This window comes from Hevea brasiliensis, chromosome 10 (genome assembly GCF_030052815.1).
Source record: "Hevea brasiliensis isolate MT/VB/25A 57/8 chromosome 10, ASM3005281v1, whole genome shotgun sequence".
Taxonomy (NCBI): Eukaryota; Viridiplantae; Streptophyta; class Magnoliopsida; order Malpighiales; family Euphorbiaceae; genus Hevea; species Hevea brasiliensis.
The window spans coordinates 7,030,425-7,050,706 of record NC_079502.1 but is presented as its reverse complement, the minus strand read 5'-3'; the positions used below and the strand labels follow the sequence as shown (position 1 = coordinate 7,050,706).

The window sequence follows — 20,282 nt, the reverse complement described above, 5'->3', positions numbered from 1 at the left end:
AGCTTTTGATCACTGAGAGATAGATTAATTGTGGTGTTTATTCAAATTATACAATTCAATTAATATATTTTCTTAAAATTAATTTATTAATTATATGAATTTAAACTCTCTAATCAATAAAAATATGCAATCTCATCAAAAAATTTTCATGACAAAAACAAATTACAATTTCAAAGCTAATATAAAAAAATTATTTTATTATAATATTTTAAATTTAAATTATAAAATTTATTATAAATATCATATAAGAGAGAACACTAGATTGGGCAGCAAAAGGGCATCTAAAATCATGGAATAATGTGAGTAGACTAAAATTCAATACAGCCCAGGCTTTTTTTTTTTAATCAATTATTTGGCAATTCCTAGCTGAATAATTTTTAATGTGTCTAAGCTATAATGCAATTATTTAATTGCTAACTAAAACAACTTTATAATCTTTATCAAAAATAACTATCAATAAACAAAAATGAACTCAATAATTACAACGATTAAAATATTCATGAAAATTATTATCTGAATCTATCTTAAATCTAATTATTATTATTTAAAATCATTTAATTTTTATATTTTAATTAATAATCTATATAAAAATATTTTTAATGAATAATTTATATTTTGAAATCAAATAATTATATGAAAATATTTAAATTTATTTATTTAAAATATAATATATAAAAATTTATAAATATTATTATAAAATATATATTTTATATTTAATTAAACGGGTGCTAACAGATATCTATAGTATATAAAATCCAAATCAAAAACACCTCCAGCATTCAGGATTACAGACCAATTATAAAATCCTATTTAATAATTAATAAGTGAAATAAATTAATTAATTTAAATTCGTTGTAACTTTTAAAATTTAAATTAATTTTAAATACAATTATATATTATTTAAATTTATTTCATTAAGATTCATTTGGCAGTCACAAATGCTTCACATGTTGCCATCCTAATTGGTATACGGTGAAGCGTTTGCACCCTCCATATCGTTAAAAGTAGGGGGAGCCATTTTCATCAGCGTTTGGAGATTGGATAGTCGTTTTAGAAGGGCATCTGTCAATGACGTACATTTGATAATCTAGAAACGTATACTGACAGTAATTTTTAATTGCACTAAAAGCTCGCCACGTGGCCATGTGGCAAACAGAAAAATCGGCTATTAGATTTCATACTCATATGCGAGTACGGATACTTCTCCGCACAGTAAAGACGTGGCCGCGGTGGTTCGCTTGGGGGGGGTGGGGAAGACGAACGGCGAGAGAGGGGATGGTTTATGTGAAGTGCCAAATGGAGATGGTCAGGCACGTGAGTGACCGCAGGATTGGCCCTTACAAGAGAGAGAGAAATAATTAGTTAGTAGCGGTTAGAGACGTGGTGAGGTGGTTAGTATTTGGGTTAATTGACTTAACCTGGGTTAAAACGAAGTTAGGTCGCAGGATTTATGCCTAGACGACGTTGTTTTGGCTATAAAAGGATGGCTTCACTTGGAGCTCTTCTTTGACTCGTATCTTTCATTTTCTTTCCTGATTACTAACAAAGCAATTTACTCTGATAATAATGGAGAGAGGAAAGATGAAGAATATCAAGCAGAGAACAATGGCGGTTTCGCTGAGATGTTTTTGTATATGCACATTGATGGTTCTAGTCCTCTTCGTTAGTGTGAAGGCATCGACGGAGATGGAGAAATCGAGGTACATTTTTAGCATTCATGATCTCTATCCTGTGTGGTACTGTTCTTATTGATAAACAGAGTTGCTTTTGAGTCTGTGAAGCAGTGTTTTTGAGCTCTGTGCGCTAGATTTTGTGCTTTAAAGCTATAGAATTCTCTTCATTTTGTGTTTCCTTCTATCACTTCCCTCTGCAATTTGCAGACCGTCAGAATTTTCTTCATTTGTAAAAAGCTGCATTTTACGCATTAAGTACCGCATTTATAAGAGTACATCATCAGAGAATGCGATAACTTATACCGTCGATTTGGTTGCCTTGGCCTTTTTTTTTTCTTCTCAGGTACGAGAAAAAGCGGCAGTTGCAGAGCTCCAACAACTCATCAATGGCGGACGGGTGAGTTTCAGAGTACTCAAGCTTCCTAATTGATCCTGATTGCAAAATTGGAAAATTCTAGTCGGAATTGTCTAACATCTGGACATTTAAAAGCCGTTGAGATCAGGATCAAAAAAGAATCTGTATCGTTAGTTCTGTTACCTCAGTTTCTTAAGTCTTGAGTCCGTTGCTCTGTTCTGAGTTGCCAATTGACCATGTTAGATTTTTCTATGCTCGAAAATGTCCTTTAGATATCACTCTTCTTGCCCAGTCAATCCTAGAGCCAATTGCAGATTATAAAATCTTGAGTCTAATTTAGGTTTTTCAATCTTCAGGTCAGGTGATGCATGGAATGAGCATGCCGTTGAGAATCCGGAGGGGGCTGCTTCAGTGGCTGATGAGTGAGTTTTTCTTTTATCTCTGTTATTTTTCTATTCGTTATACGTCACATCGCTTTATTATATCCCCTTTTTATGCTGATGAGATTAAGAAATGAGGGTTCACACGACTTATATTATTCAATTATTTAAATTGAAAAAAAAAAAAAAAACACCTACTCGATTTTTAGAGATCCGAGGAGCATTAAATTATATAATTGACATAATTCTCTTATTTATATATATATATATATATATATATATTTGATAAATAAAAATTTCTATCATAATGTTAATTTTTATAAAGTAAAATTTACTTTATTAATAATTACTCTTAAACAAATTAATAAAATCCAATCTAGTGGTTAAAAGAATAAAGTAAAAAGAAGTCAATTAAAAATAAAAAACTATAAAAAAAACACCAACCTCAGTTAAAGAAATATTGAGTTTGGGATTATTTTTTAAATTTCATCCCTGATCATTTTTTTTTACCCAAATGATCGGAAGCGAGCATGGTCTTGGCCTAAATTGGGGTTATATAGTATTTATAGAGACAAATTGAGGATGATGCACGTTAGAAATCTTTGTTGCCATATATATATATATATATATATATATATGTTCCATTTTTAGCTTCTGAAAATGCTATATATAATGGGAATATCTGATGCTATATACACTTGTACTTTTGAAAATGATTCTGGTAAGTTGTGATAACTTTCTTTCAAAAGAACGTTGTGATAACTCTCTATAGTTTATCAGAACAGAAAAGACCGTTTGGAAAGTTAAAATCTAATTGGTTTTGACGTACTGACGACCGCACCTAACCAAAAATCCTATTAATTATTGTCCGTCCATCCAAGTCTTTAATTAATAAGTCCAAGGATTCAACCTTGTTCGGTACTGTTGCAGTCCTCTACCTTTTAATTCTTCACTTTCTGCCAGCTTATGCACATGCCCATGCCGTGAGATCCGCGCATCACGCCCTTAATTTATTTCTTGTCTTTCTCTTTCCCTTTCCCCTATCCAAATCTAATTCGCAAGTAGATTGGTTTTTAACTTGCATCCCCATTCTACCGACGTCTGTGTGACTTCGCATTATTTTTTCCAAAATAACATAATGCTCTTTTTAATTGCTTTTCTAAAGCCATCATCTCAATGGACATTGAAGCTCCCTACTTTCAATGTTGGTTCATACTTTTATTTGAACATATCAGAGAAGATGCCATGCATGCTGCTTTTCTTGTTTAGTGTATAGGTAAATCCATTTCTGATAGCGTCAATCTTTCTTATTTGATTCTAATTATAGCTGCAATTCATCTTCTTGAATCGAATTATGGTTTTGTCTGTTAGGATCCCTGGCTTTTTGGTATTAAATTCTACCATCGATTAGACATAATTACTCTTTATGTTCGCACTTTTTTTGTTAGATACAACTAAAACAGTGATGATTTCAGCCATTGCAATTTTTGTCCAGATTAGGTGGGGAAGACAACTTAAGTCTTGCTCCCTATCTCCAGTCTGTCAAGGCATTAGCTAGAAAACACACATACCAGATCTGGATTCATTCCATGAGACTTTATTCATAATTATTTCTGATCTAGCACCGCTCAATTGAAAGAGACAAGTTATTCAATATGGCCACCGTCGTGAGCTCATCTATTGACAACCCCACCCCCCCTCCTCCTCCTCCTCCTCCTGCTCCTCCTCCTCCTCCTCTCTTCTCTCTCCTAATTTATTGTACACCGACATGCAAAGCACCAGACAGGAATTAGCTTTCCACCCTTGCATTTATTTAATGAATAGAGAAATATAGAAGTAGAAAATGATATATAAATTTTCAGAAAATTTTATTAGTGGGTGATGCATACAAAACACACACATATATAATTTAATATAAATCACTAATTTTATATAATGGGGATAATTTAAGCAATTAAGTGGACAAGAAAAGTAATTATGGATAAATTTATAAAAATACGAACTCAATATAGTGAGACAGACAATTGAAGTAATTGGATGAGAACACAGAGAAATAATTAAACGGATAAAACCTTATATAAACACAAATTCTATACAAGACTTTAAAATTTGATGGGCCCTCCTGCTGGATCGGCCCCTGTCTTGATTTGGGACATCATGCTTTAATTTGCTAATGATTAATTTTATCGTAATAATTGTGATAACAATATCACATGTCATTGGATTTGTGATTTTACCAGGAGCACACGCAACAGCACTGCAAGAAGGAATTTAGGATTCTTCTCATGTGTAGCAGGCAACCCAATTGATGATTGTTGGCGATGCGACCCCAATTGGCAGCGAAACAGGAAGCGTCTTGCTGATTGTGGGATTGGTTTTGGACGCAATGCCATTGGTGGTCGCAACGGCAGATACTATATCGTGACTGACCCTCGCGATGACGATCCTGTTAATCCAAAACCTGGCACCCTTCGCCATGCTGTTATTCAAGAAAGACCTTTATGGATTGTGTTCAAGAGGGACATGATCATCACTCTTAAGCAGGAGCTTATTATGAACAGTTTCAAGACTATCGATGCCCGTGGAGTTAACGTCCACATTGCCAATGGAGCTTGCATTACTATCCAATTTATCACAAATGTCATTATTCATGGTCTCCATATCCATGATTGCAAGCCTACCGGCAATGCCATGGTTCGTAGCTCGCCTACTCATTATGGTTGGAGAACTATGGCTGATGGAGATGGGATTTCCATTTTTGGGTCTAGTCACATTTGGATTGATCATAATTCTCTGTCGAATTGCGCAGATGGCCTTATTGATGCTATAATGGGGTCAACTGCCATTACAATTTCGAACAACTACTTCACCCACCACAACGAGGTCAACTATATTTCCCTTGGCATCAATTTTTGATTAGTTAGTGCGATTTATTTGTGCTATTTACGGAATGTTTAGGTTTCTTCTTAAGCGATGAACAGGTTATGTTATTGGGTCACAGTGACTCCTATACAAGAGATAAGCAGATGCAAGTAACAATTGCCTACAACCATTTTGGTGAGGGTCTTATCCAGAGAATGCCAAGGTAAAGTTATAATAATGAACACCATATCCCTTGTTTGGTTTTTCCATATGAATTATTATAGATGATCTATGTCTGAGTTGGCCAATTCATTAACCTTGCAGGTGTAGGCATGGGCATTTCCATGTGGTGAACAATGACTACACACAATGGGAAATGTATGCCATTGGTGGAAGTGCCGAACCTACCATTAACAGCCAAGGAAACAGATATCTTGCCCCTAACAATGCTTTCGCTAAAGAGGTAATCAAATATCCTACAGAAAGATAATTTACCTTTTTATAAAGGGGTTGATGTGATGACCATGTTATAACAAGAACGAAAAATATTTTTTATTATCAGGTGACGAAGAGGGTGGAGACAGCAAATAATGTATGGAAGAACTGGAATTGGAGATCAGAGGGAGACCTCATGCTAAATGGAGCCTACTTCACTCCATCAGGAACCGGAGCTGCAGCAAGCTATGCCATGGCTTCAAGCTTGGCTGCCAAGTCCTCTTCCATGGTTGGCACCATTACCTCAAGTGCCGGTGCTCTTTCCTGCCGCAGGGGTCGTCAATGTTAATTCTCAATCCTAAGTTCCCAAAAACAGGGAAAAATAAACCCAAAAAAAAAAAAAACTCTTCCCTTACTGTTGCTGTAGCAACTATCCAGCAAGATTGCAGTCATTCTCTGTTCCATCTCTCTCCTTCTCCCCTGTATTTGTGTTGCTCAACAAAATATTTGGCAGTGTACATTATATTACAGGTGCCATTGAGCTGTCACACCCAGATAAAAAAAAAAAAAAAATCCACTTGTCACCACGCCATTGATCGACCTCGGCCTGCTTTAAATGCCGCAGTGTTAGCTCACCATCTTCAGCATTTTGTTCAAAACCCTGTTCCTCGCAGAGTCAATTTGTCCATTTTCTCCTCTGTACTATAATTTACGAATTCTCAACTCTGAGTAATGCAAAAATTCATACCAAAAAGATATTGTTCAGCTCCAAATATTCTTAGCTTTAATCATTTTGCCTCGTATTTAATTATGGGTTTGTCCTTCCTATCTCCTTTGTAATTAATGAACAGCTCCCTCATTTCGCATGATAGCAGGTATAATGCAATGATGCTTTTGCCTTTTTCACTTTCACCCTACAATTCTAAAACACTAATATAATTACCTGGAACATGCATAATTAACGTTTGGTTACTGACAATTCCTCATTGCTTGCATGTGAGGTGGGGACACCAAAGGCATGTGATGCATTCTTCACTTACAAAACAGTGTCATTTTCTTGCCAACCTATGAGTTGCAGACCATGACACTCTTGAGTCTTTGGAGAAGTGTCACTTCAGAACCATGTGGATTGGGAAATGGCATAACACAATTCATCTTCATCATCTCCCTCATGACTTTACAAAATTGAGTGAAGCCAGACTTGGATAAGATGATAATAAACAAGTTGGCTCAGCTGTAATTTGGATTATTGTTCTTTATCTAATCATAGAACATCCAAGGGTGTTTTAGTGGTCAACAACTTCTCACGTACGTTATGAAAAATATGAGAATAAGTTGGTGGTAGAGAGAGAGAGAGTTGGCAGAGATGTAATAAGGAATATTTTGTTCCGGAATTTAATGGCGAGTGTGCATGCAGCCATGTGCAGAGTCCTTAAGGATATAGACTATAAAGGTAGATGCCGTTCCAGTTCTAGTTCTTCACGCATCACCAGCTAGTTGAATTGGTAAAAGAAACTTTACAAAGTGCGCATTACCACAAGCCATCCAGGGACTGCCTTTATACTTTGTCCACTTCAAAATCGTTCTCTCCATATATTCCCTTTGTTGATATTCCCACATCTAAAAAAAAAAAAAACAATAAGAACCGATAAAAAATTGATTAGTTCTAATTTTTTAAAATGGTTGATTTAACTCCAAGTAAATCTAATTTTTATAATTAATTCATGATATTTCAAGTTTTAGGCGAAGATTTCAAATACACCCAGATTTCAAGAGAAGCTTGAGAGGAAGAGTCTTAAGAGTTCTACATCCAATCATTAAATCTAAAAGGGTTTATAAGGGTTGCACTAATTAATTAACAGATTAATTCTTAGTCCATTCATTTATCTTTATCTTTCAATTCAAAATTGAAAGTGAATTAAAGTCGATCTATTTTCTCTATAGCCTTTAGCAGCCCAGTTAAAGATCCGATATTGCCAAAGTACAAAACACTGGTCAAATACCAAGTAGAATACTAAGTACAAATCAGAATGATAATTTCCGAAAATAAATCCTTAATTGTTTGGATTATTTTTTAGAGATTTGACCAGGATAATAAAGTGGAGAAAGAAACAATCTTTATATTACAAACTATTAATTTTAATAAAATTTTTTAATTTTATCAATTTAATTATAAATTTTTTATATTATTTTTAATTTTATTAATAAATTTAATTAAAAATAATTAAACTCATTATTTAACAAATTATTTCAATATTTTAATTTTTAGTTTTAATTAATAATTTTATTAATTTATTCAATAATTTTGACAAATTTCCTATTAATAAAAAAATATATTAGTTGAAAACAATATCTAATATTGTTATGTTAATTTTAATTTTTTTTATTATATTTTTAATTCACATCTTTCTCATTATTATATCTCAAATATAAAGACTAATAAATAAAAAAATTTAAAATTTTAAACATAAAATATTAATAAATAATATAATCAAAATAAATCTAATTATAAGAGTAACTTCTAAAATAATAACTATTTGATTTGATAAAATAATAATTTTATTTGATGTTTTGAGAATAATTATTAAAATAATAAAAAATTCTAAAAGGATTGACTAATATTAATAATGATAATAAATATTTAAATGATTTTTGTCAATTAAATCATCTAATTAAGTTAATTATTAAAATTAAAATTAAATATGAAAGTTTGGGAGTAAGCTTATAAAATTAAAAAATTTATAAAAATTTTGAATTTTTTTAATCATTTAATAAGAGAGTGTTTTAGAAATTTTCAAAAGCAGTGAGATAGCTTTATAAGGAATTTTAAAATGTTAGCATAAATATTTTTTTTTTAATTTTTTATTCAATAAAAATTCTATAGGTCATAAATATATTCAGCTTTTTATATCCAACTAGCTTTGGCACAACGTGAGTTGCACATTATTATACTTATTATATAAATTCGTGGTTTTTTTTTTATATAATTTGTTATTATTTTTTATATTATATAATATTATCATAATTATTTATATTAAAACATTAATTTTAATGTTATTTTAATTAATTATTTAAATAAAAATATTTATCAATTTAAAAATTATTTTTTTTATTCGATCATATTATTATAAAAGTCATGTGTTATATTAATAGATAACATAAATATATTATTAATATTACTCATTTATTTATTATTGATGTAAGAGATAATATTTTATAAATAGTATAATGCTAACTCTATAATAATAACTTTTAAAAAATTATATTTATAATAATATAAATATACATAGAAATAGATTAATTAGATTTAAATTGTTACAACTCGATCTCATGGATCGGATCGGCACTAGAATCTGGACCAGTATAAAGCCTCCGAGGCCTGTAGTAAGCCTTACTGTTCTCAAATCCATAACCAATGCCCAAAAACTTAGGCCCAACAAGTAAATAAAATAAAATAAAATATTTTTATTCAGGTCAATCCAATCTGATAACCATAAAAAATTAAAGTCAGGGAAGCCTCTCTCAACCTTGATACTATCACTTACAACTTGTTTAAATATCATACAAATCTTCATTTATTAATCTTAAGAATTTAAATTAATACGATTCCTAACAAGGTCCATACGACTATTAACATATGCGGAGTTCTAGATTTCAAATTTAGAAAAATAATAAAACAATTAAATAACCGACGTTAAACCTGCAAGGAAGAAAGTAGGTTGCTCTATAAAAGAACTCTTTCTGTAGCTTGGAAAAATAGGTGAACAGGAGTGAGCGTTCAACCCAAAGAGTAAAATACCTATTTTAACTACGATTTCTATAACTATCTAAAGTCAATGCATCATAAAGAGTGGAATTCAACACTATCAAAAATTTCATACAAATCACATCATAACAGTAAAAAGATAAATTTGGAGTACTCACACACCCATATAATATGCAAACAATATATGTATGGGAGCTGATCCCCTATACAGCTCTCTTAATCCAACATCTGCCAGTGAGTGTCTCTCAAGCCGTACTTTTGCTTAATAAACCAAATGTGGGGGCAAGCGAGATCATCTCGAGCCGTGCCTGCCTCGACTTATCTATAAAATGATTGGGTTCCAGTGAGTCAAACTCCAGCCACGTCTACCCAACCTGTCCATATCCAATACCACACACCACACGCACGCCAACACACGCACACTGCTCCAAATTACCATAAAATAACATCCATGACACTTCATCAATTGAGAATGCAATATAAAATATGCATAGTATTTAACTATATAGATATATATTTATAAGTGATGTATGGGCATGCCTAAACATATAATAATATTGAAATTATAATTAAAATTAATATTTTACTCACAATACACCAGATACGACTGTAGAGGTTGGGTGAAGGAAGATGGTTGACCCTGATCACCTACATAATTTTATTATGGATTTATTAGTGCTAATTCAAATAAAAATAAATTTAAAGAGGCAAACACATCCTAATTTATGCCGAAAATTTAGTAAAATTTTCTCTATACGTAGAACCTATCCAACCTGCAAGAAGATTCAAATAACACTTCTAAATCTCAATTTTCACAATCACATCTGGGAACGTCATATGGCCCATCCTGGATGTAACACCCCAAAAATTTTAAATTTATTATTTTATTAGTAATATTGGTATTTTAATTTTTATTTAAATTTTAAGAAATTATTTGAGATTTTTCAGATTTTAAAAATCGGGTTTGATTTTCCGAAAATATAAACTTTGATGATTTTTAAAAATTAATTTAAAGACCACGTGGCAAAACTAAATATATATTTGAAGTCTACGAATTTTTCTGAGTTTTCTGAAATTTTTTCGGAATTTTTGGACCTCGTTTTCCGTCTCGAGGCAGAGTAAAAATTCAAAATTTTGTATTTTGAATCGAACCGATCGAATCGAATCGGACCGGTCGAATCGGACCGGCTCCCCCCCTTTTTTCTTCCTCCCGCGCGCGTCTCCTCCTCCTTCTCTCTTTCTCCCGTTTTCTCTCTCCTCCTTGACTCGCCCACCTCCCCGCCACCCGACTCACGGCTGCCCCACCTCCTTCCGTGGCCACCGCCCCAAACGGCCGGAAAACGTGCGCGAACTCCCCTCCCTCGCGCGCCCGACGTTTCGACTTCCCGGCCAAAATTCGGTCGATCTGGCCACCAATCGGACCGGGTCTTGTATCTAAAATCATCTACTCGTCAGGAGCTTTCCATAGACACTAAGAACGCCGAAATCCATTGAGCGGTTTGTCCAATTTTTGCCCGGGAAGTTTTAGCCCATTTTGACTTTCGGGCTAGATTTCTCGCAAACCGTGAATCCCACTAGAAAACCGAGAGTACCAGAGCGCTCCACTCGTCGAGAGCTTCGCGGCGACATAAATTTCGAATTTTTTCGACACTGTTTTTCGATGGGTCCCACGGAACTTCGCAGTGTTTTTCCGAGCATTAAATGAGCTTAGAAATTTCTGAAAAATTTATGTACTAACCCCCGTGTTGTGGGCTTCGTGTAGGTATCCTCAATTCGCGAAAATTCGACAGTTGACCGGGTCTGCAAATTTCGGGCCAAACAGACCCGTTATCGGAAAAGTCTCCGAATTGGACCGAGGTTTTGGCTACCCCCCCATTGTCAGACGTCCCGAGAGTGTTCCTGAAGTCGGAATCAGCAAAGGTAAACCCGAACCTTGCTTTTTCGTAATTTTCTAGTGCTTAAATAGGATTAAAAATTCATAAAATATTCGTGGTAGTTCAGAAAATTTTGATTCTTTTTGCAATAGCCTAGTAATATTGCTAAGGACCGCGGGGCAAAGTTTTAGAATTTTTAGAGCTTGTTTGGGTAGTTTTTGCAAAAATGATCAATTATAAGGACTAAATTAAAATTTTACATATTGTGATGGATGACTGATTTGATGGGCTCAAGAGGGGCTGTGTGATGTGATTCAGTTGTGGATATGTGGATTGTGAATATAGAAGTGTGTTTTGAGCCATTTTGCAGGTTGGGTAGGTCCTAGGTATAAGGGAGACTCTGCCGGATTTTCGGCACGACTTAGGACGTATTTGGTCTTTTCTTGATTGTATTGAGTCATTTGTATTAAATAATTGTAATGTAATTGTCAGGTGAGCCAGGACAGCCTTCTTCCTCCACCCAGCCGCCACAGTAACCGTTGTCAAGTCTGTGAGTAAAATATTAATTTTAATTGTAATTTCACTATTATTATATGTTCAAGCATGCCCATGCATCACTTATATGCATATATCTATGTAGATAAACTTTAGGCACGATTTATGTTGCATTGATAACTGTTAAAGTGCCATGGATGTTGTTGTAGTAATTTGGAGCAGTGTGCGTGCGTTGGCGTGCGTGTGATGTGGTGTGGACTATGGATAGGACGGGTAGTCACGGCTTGAGTTCTTCGCTGGGACCCGATCCTTCGGGGGGTAGTCACGGCTTGAGTTCTTCGCTGGGACCCCCGATTTGGTTTATTAAGCGAAAGTCCGGCTTGAGTTCTTCGCTGGCACCAGGTTGGATTTAAGAGAGTCAGATAGGGATCAACTCCCATATATTATGATTGATACTACAGGGTGTGTGAGTGCTCCAAATTACCTTTTTGATGTTATGATGTGAAAATGTTGTTGATGTTGCATTTCACTCTACAGGGTGCATTAGTTTTAGATAGTTATAGAGATTATGGTTAAAATTGATATTTTACTCTCTGAGTCGAACGCTCAATCATGTTCAATATTTTTCCAGGCCACAGGAGGATATTTTTGAGGTTAACCTGCTTCCTTTCCTCGCAGGTTGTTTATCAATGTTTGTGTAATTTTATTAACTCCTAGAATTTTCGCATGTGTTAGAAGTATTTATTTGATTTTGGTCTGTAATATTATTATCATGTTGGACCTGTAAACATATAATGATATGCCTGTTTGATGGATTGGATGAGGGAGCGGAGCTCCCATTTATTTTTATGCTGATGAGTATGTGGACGGTGAGCTGATCTCCCCAATTGATGATATATTTTGTTTACAGGTCGGGTGAGCCAAAAACTCCCCGTTGAAAGGTCCACTTTATGGCCGGACTCCGTCCGGTTGATTTCTTGATATTGGGCCCAAATGGGCCTTAGAGTTGGATTAATGAATAGTTAGGCTTACTACGGGCCTCGGGGGCTTTAGGCTGGCCCAAGTCCTAGTGCCGGTCCGGCCCATAGGTTGGGTCGTGACACTGGACCCTCCAAACCAATCAATATTCACAATCTTGAAAATTACATTTTAATCCCTGAAATTAACCTTTTTGCAAAAATTCTAATTTTGTCTTATAGTCTTTAGCAATATTTCAAGGCTATTGTAAAAGGATATTCAATTTTTTAATGACTCTCGAATATTTTATGAATTTTTATTCAAGATTTCTACTAAATTTCATAAGTTTCCAACAGCTAACATGTTCCTAATTTAACCCAAGTCAACATTCACATATTTAACTCTCCATTCTCAAACTTCAACTAATCATATAAAATTTAAATACCATAAATTCAGATGATCTTATATGCTCAGATGCTAAAAATCTAACTAAAACCCATATATATATATTTTTTAAAAATATTCCACAATCACTAAAAATTCAACAAATACTATAGAATAACTCCAAATAATTTTAATTTCATCATATATTTTTCTTAGAATTTTTCTCTAATTTTTCCTGTTTAAGAAACACTGCATTTAAGCACCATAGACTAAGAAATAATGAAAATAATCTTACCCAACGCTTATTTGTGTCTCAAAAATTTCAAAAATTTATGAGGAAGCCTTTGGAAGTTGAATCATCCCCAAAGCTCGCCGGAGCCACCACCAGAACCACTGTGTACGGTGGCCGACCGCTGGTCACCGGCGACATTTGCCAGATCTGATCATACCATAATATTCCTCTCCTCTTTCTCAGTCCATAGGTGCTCTCAGATTGTGGATCTAACGGTCGGATCGTCCTAGATCTGATCAAAAAGATAAAAAAAATCGAAATTTCTCTCCTCCATATCTCACTCATCCGATCACCAAATGTTACAAAATAGGTATCAAAAGAAAGCTCTCAGAACAAGCTTTCCAACGCCACCTGAATCGTCTCGATCAGACGTCAGATGAAGCTGAAATCGTGCCTAGAAGTTGTTGCCCACTGTATGCGTGTTGAAGGGAAAACTCCTCCATTTGCGCCGCTGCTGGCGCTGCTCTGGCCGGTTGGCAGCTCGCTTGCATCACCCAGGGTGGGGAGACCCCTCACCGGCTGGTCATGGTGGCTGGAGGCTCGTCGGTCAAAAGAAAAAGGGAGGGAGAGGGAGAGTCACGCGAGAGAGAGTTTTATTGGGGGGGGGGGGGGGCGGCTGGTTTTTTTTTTGGAATTTCTGGGAATGAACCTGAACAGACATGTTGTTCAGATTCATTCCTAGAAAAATTTTAATTTTTAATTATTAATTGAAATTTTAATTTTTAATTTATTTATTCTAATTATCTTTTTTTATTTTAAAATCAATTCAAACAAATCCTATAATATTAATAACATAATATTTATTTTTATATTATTTATATATATTTTTTAAAATTTGGGTTATTACATTCTTTTCCCCTCAAGAAAAATTCGTCATTGAATTTTCAAATAAATAAGGGATAAGGAAAGAGGGCTATTAGGATAAGTGCGAGCATTTACTCCTTCAGCTAAGCAAAGATGGTTAAAACACTCTATTCTCCAAACTCTTCGTGCAGTATAGATCGCATTCCTCTGCTCTCTGATTTTTACCGTAGTGCCCTAACTGTCATCATATTTTACTAGAGATGCTCTTATCTCTTAACTATTCATTGACCATTTTTCTGACATCTCAAGTATTCACTATACCTCTCTGTACTTGACTTGATGTCTCTTAACTTCAATCAATCTTGGCGCTTACCCCTCAACCTTCTGCTTCCCAAGGACACGACTTATGTTCCTTATCCTACAATGTTCTATAAGATGTTTTTTTTTGCAGCACCTATCATAGGCATCTTATTCTAAATCTTTACTTGTCCTTTGACCTCAATGGTTAGTACCTGTGCATCTTCTTACTTTCATGATACTTCAAATTTCCAATCTATTTATGTCATTACTAAAGTACTTAAACTAACCTCTGTCCATCTTATATAACTAGTCAGGTAGAGTTAACTCCAAAGGCTAAGTGTATCATTTATCAACATAGTGCCGTGAACTGTCTCTCCTTTTATGTGACAAAAGTGTTTGTGTTCCCTAACAACCTAGTTAATACGACCTTATCATTTCCCACTCATTCTCTGGAATGGAAGTATCTTGACTTCTTCCTAAAGCTTTTGATCGTGTGATGTACTTTTTGATACATTGGCACTTAGATCGAGGCTCTACTACTCCCTTAATCTATCATCTCACTATAACTTATTTTAAACATCTCTTAGTGTATCCTTAGCATACTTATTCCTCCTTATTCTCCTCATTGTAACCAACTCTATTTCTGCTATTGTTGATATCTTTTCAACCTGCTGTACTTATTCCTTAACCTTAGTCCTGTCTCACCCTTATACTTTTTTCCTTCAAGGATGTCCATCCCATCATCAACTTTAACTTTCTTTTTATTTCTTAGTCCTATCTTGATTACTAGTTCCATTGCTTCAAGAATTCTAATATACGATTGACTCCTACCAGCACATTCTTCACATTATGTAACACTTGTAATTAACCATAGAAATTTTTTTTTGTATCCCCTTTCCCAACTTAACTATCAGAACATTATCATTCCCTACCACCCTTGGTTGGAAATTACTCATCCTGGATAGATAGGAGCCCCAAAAACTATAAATTCCATCTGAACTAACACAGCTGTGGGAAATGTATGCCATGCCTTCATTCCAAACAAGATACTTCAAGTGTTCATTCTCCTTAATATAATCACATATACTGCCCATAGCTTTCCAAACTTCAGCCTCAACTTTTCCCATTAGCAATAATTTCATCTATTGAAACTCATCCATAAATAGTACTTCCTCCAGCTCATAGTTTAAAATGGTTGCAAGCCTTTGTAACTAACTCAATTTAACTTCTGTCACTACTCTGATCGTTCTTTCATACTTAACATTAGGTATGCACTTACCGTCATTCTCATATTAGGAGATTGTATATGAATTGGTGCCTACCAAACTCTCAAATAACTAGGTCTCCTTGACTCCCTCTCTGTTCCTTATATAATCCCCTAGAACCAAAAGCACTAGCTAAACTTGAAGATAAGGAAAAATATCCTTTTACAGTCAGCTATGCCCAATTGTCCATATAATAACGTTTAACCTATGTTTTTTGGTCTTTCTCTTCAATTTTCATCATCTCCTAGCACATTTGTGCTCTACATATAAGGTATCATCTGCATGAACCCTTTACCGTACCATTATTCTTCCTGACATAATATTTTATAATTTATTAACTTTACTTATACTCAATCTATGATTCATACCTATCATTATTTATATTGTGCCCTTAACTTTTATAGAATCCTGAAAGATTTCTCTCACTAATAGATTTTTCCAGCACTAAATATGATCATTAATTTGATCCTTGAACCTTCTAGTGATTTATAACCACCTATACTTGTCGCTTTTCGTTCTACCTTTACTGTTATTCTGTTATTATTGCTTCACTGCAAAGTGATTCTGTTGATCACACTAAAGACGTGTGCTTGACATTCATAATGACCCTAACTACCTTCTCACTATCTCAAAAGTCTAACCTAAAGCCTGTGTCATTATCTATCATTCTTTCCTCTCATCATACCTATTTGATCTATTAGATTGACTTTTATTCAACTTACTACTTACTAACTTCTTTTCTCTGCCTGATTAAATAGTTCATAATACCATTGCATACCTCCTAGCTTTTGCTCATTATTATTGTATTCCTCGCCTAATCTTCTTGATACTGCTAACAAGTTAAAGGAATCTTGCCCATTGCTATCCACTTCACTTTAGGAATAGGGAATAGATAGAGTATGATCCAATCATGCAATTCCAAGCTTTATATTCTATCCCCCGGCACTACCTCAACTACATCATGCTATGAGTATCATATTACTAGATTCCATACCTCCATCCTTGTCATTCACCTTGCCAAGAATAATACTTAGCTGACCCTATATCTTAACTTTGTTCCTTTTATTTTGTGCCCTTCAGGTTGTCCTTTTATTTATTTCTTTTATATTATCCAAAATAGAACTTGACTATTCTATCCCTGGTTCCATTCCTCTTCCTAACATGACAGTTGTACTTGCTAACTGTATCTTTCAGAGTCTTTACCAGGTTATCACATATCTGTGCTACTCAGATTTGGTCCTTTGACCACTCTAGCTAGTACTTTCACTGGTATTTAGATTATATTGCATTTGCAATCAATTGTCCAAATTCTCATTCTGCACTTTCTCTATCCACTAGCCTTCTATGATTTATCTTCACTAATTTATTACTCTTAACACTATTATAATTATATTATACTATTGTTTTGAACAATATGAAGTTATAAAGGAACTCAGAAAATTGCAGTCATATATTTATTGCGTGAACTTGTTAGTAGTATGCCCTAGAGCATATCATTTAGTATGTATCTTGTATATATTTTTATTAATAAAAGGCATTTCCAATTTTCCGTTTACATAATATATTTATGTGTAATAGAAAAGGTCCATTGATATTTTGTTAGAAATTCTATTCTTAAGTTGTTAAGAATATGAGTGACAGTATTTCTAGTACAAAGTATCATAAATAGGTTTACAATCGAGGATACTTCATAATAAGGACATGACTTATCCAGAAAGATTGTATTCATGCTTGTTCCCAAGTTATTTATATGAGATATAAATAAAATGGAATGATGAGTCTCATGCCATATGACAAACATGATAAGCACTTATAAATGATAAGTAGGCTGAACCAGTGACACTTATGACAAGCACATGGAGTTTACTCTTGTCAATGTTTTGTCATAAATCATATCAGTGCACATAATCTTTAGACCTGAGATAGCACAGTTATCTTGTATATAGGTAGTTTGAGTTTGATACTGCTTTCATACTTGTAATGTGTATGGTTATATGGGCATGTGTTGGCTCCTACTAGTTATATATGGAGGTAGGTGTTGATCAAGATGGAATCTGTTCCTCTAAGTAAATAGAGATAAAATCCTATGTTCATTTAATTGTTCTTGATGTTTCAAGTTCTGCCAGACAGATAGATTTAATCAGAAAAGAGTTTCTGATGAGAAAAATCTTTTTAATCAAGAACTGGAATTAAAAGAGAACATAATATTCATAGCAAATGGAGTTTGACATAAACCATGACTCCAGCTTGAGTTGGGATTTTGTAATAGAGAGATTCCAGTGCATGACAATATATGATTATAGGTTCATTTAAGGTAAACCTTATTACTAATTGGGTGTCCATGGCATGCTATGCTAGGTGTTAACCATGGTCTATGAGGTGCATAAAATGATTTAGAGAAATCATTTATGGTAAGAAAGAGTTCTGATGATATTAAGAGTTGATATCATATTTCATTGCCAATTAGTGATGGAGTAAGTCACACACATACACAAGTTATCACCTAATTAAATATGATTTAATTAATTAATTAAAGAGTTTAATTGATTAATTAAATAGGTTTGGTTTGCAATTAGATTGCAAAGTCCCTAGCATGACTTGAAACCAAATCTAGATTATTGGATGTATAGTGTAAGTTAAATTTATATTTAAAGTGTTTAAATATGAATTTAATTAATGAGAAATTAATTAATAAAGATTAATTAATTAATTTATATTTGATATAAATTGATTAGAAGAAGAAAAATAATTATTTTGGGTTAAGAACTCAAAATTAAGACACAGGGGCATTTTGGTCATTTCGCAGTGTGACACATGGCACCATGAGATGGTGATACATGGCATTACACATAAGCTTGCCAAATGTCTTTTTAATCAAGTAAGATGATTAAAATTAAGATTAAATATAGGTTTGAAACTTGGCACAATGTGATTGGGTCACTTAAACCTAGAGCTAATCAAAGGGTGACATGTGGCAAGGGTTTAATGTGTTAACCTAGCTATATAAGTGTTGTTCTGACAGAATAAAATACAACCAGCAGCCACACTTCTTTGTCACGCCATTTTGAAGCTCTACCTCTCTTCCTCTTCATCTCTCATCAATTCAAAGAGATTAGCCATCAATCTCTTTAATTAAAAATACTAGAAATTATTTCTAGTGTCCTGTTTACATCTCTAATCTCTTAAAAGGCAGAACTTGAATTTCTAATTAATAGAAAAAGCTTTAGAAGCTGTTCAAGGGCTGCCATAGGTGTTCTTGGTGTGGACAAGCTAGAGGAACAATATTTGGTGTCCTGAAGACGAATCTCAAAGGCGCAAATACGCTGCAGTGCATCAAGAGGTTAGTGTAATCATTCTTGATTTAATCTAGGGTTCTAAAATTAATCTGATTAATTTTAAAATCTTAAATGGCAAATACAGATCCAAAAACATATTAAAAGAGTTTTAATATGTTGTTTATCATTGAAATCAAATAGTTAAAAATAAATCTTGCATGATGCGTGTGACCCTAGGTGAAAATTTTTGAATTCAAAGGTATAAACTTGTGTTTTTCATGCTTCCGTTCCTTCAGATCTCTATTCTTATCTTTCAGCCTACATAATACCCTTACGACCTCGAGAACTGATTTTGCAGCATTTTTTTTTTTACTCAATTAGTTAAAACTTAAGATATTGGGCACCCAAACCTGTCATTCAATTCAAGGGTTTTACATCATAACTGACTGTGAAAAGGTACTACATCTACCACCTTGCTATAATCATGTCAGGCTATTTGCTCTTTTATCATACTGCAAACCCCTTAAAGCATCGTTTCACAGGCTATGAACATCATCCATAGCATCCTATCTCCTTTAGGGGAGAAAAATCATACCCTGCGCCCTGTTGCTACACAAAGAAGATACTGTTTTTCACTAAACTTTACGCAAAAGGCCCATTGCAATGCCAAAACCATCTAAGACCACATATCAAAGACCAAATGGCCTCACCCTATAAGTGTTACCTTTAATTTATGACTATACTAAAACCTCCAGTCTTTCAGCAATTCCTGATGTAACTATAGCTCATGCTAGGGTAACTAAGTCACTAACTCTAGCTACCTTATAACTGTGACCCTTCGATATTCTAGCTCTAGAGTTTTAAATCTCTATCTAAGATTTCCAAACTCTTTTGCAGTAATAGGACTCTATTCTGGCATAACTGTACCAAAACAGAGACTGTCTGCAAACATCCTCGTCATGAGCACCACGGGAAAGCATGCAGCTCTACACAATACTCCCATATCGGTACTGTAATCTATAACTTATAGCACAAATATCGAGAATATTGCATAGTTACTATGGTACGTCCCACATACTAGATTTCTCAAATCTTTTATCTCTCTTGAATTCACTAATACTATACATTTACTTGATGGGGTATCCACTGATGACTACCAGTAGTG

At 34.1% G+C, this 20,282-nt stretch overlaps 1 protein-coding gene across 1 annotated transcript; it reads left to right on the top strand.

Moving 5' to 3' along the window:
- Window positions 1–1,441: 1,441 nt before the first annotated feature.
- On the top strand, window positions 1,442–6,478 carry LOC110667421 (probable pectate lyase 20). The gene is made up of 7 exons (XM_021828257.2): window positions 1,442–1,700; window positions 2,017–2,070; window positions 2,385–2,450; window positions 4,649–5,291; window positions 5,390–5,493; window positions 5,595–5,733; window positions 5,833–6,478. The coding sequence occupies exons 1-7, from the start codon at window positions 1,567–1,569 to the stop codon at window positions 6,052–6,054; spliced, it is 1,362 nt and encodes a 453-aa protein (XP_021683949.2). The 5' UTR covers window positions 1,442–1,566; the 3' UTR covers window positions 6,055–6,478.
- Window positions 6,479–20,282: the final 13,804 nt, after the last annotated feature.

What these genes read in the sequence shown, in the direction of transcription:
- LOC110667421 (XM_021828257.2), top strand. Translation starts at nt 1,567, where the DNA reads ATGGAGAGAGGAAAGATGAAGAATATCAAGCAGAGAACAATGGCGGTT. An exon ending in GCTGCTTCAGTGGCTGATGA is followed by an intron (nt 2,451 to 4,648) that starts GTGAGTTTTTCT and finishes TGATTTTACCAG; the next exon opens with GAGCACACGCAACAGCACTG. An exon ending in ACAATGCTTTCGCTAAAGAG is followed by an intron (nt 5,734 to 5,832) that starts GTAATCAAATAT and finishes TTTTATTATCAG; the next exon opens with GTGACGAAGAGGGTGGAGAC.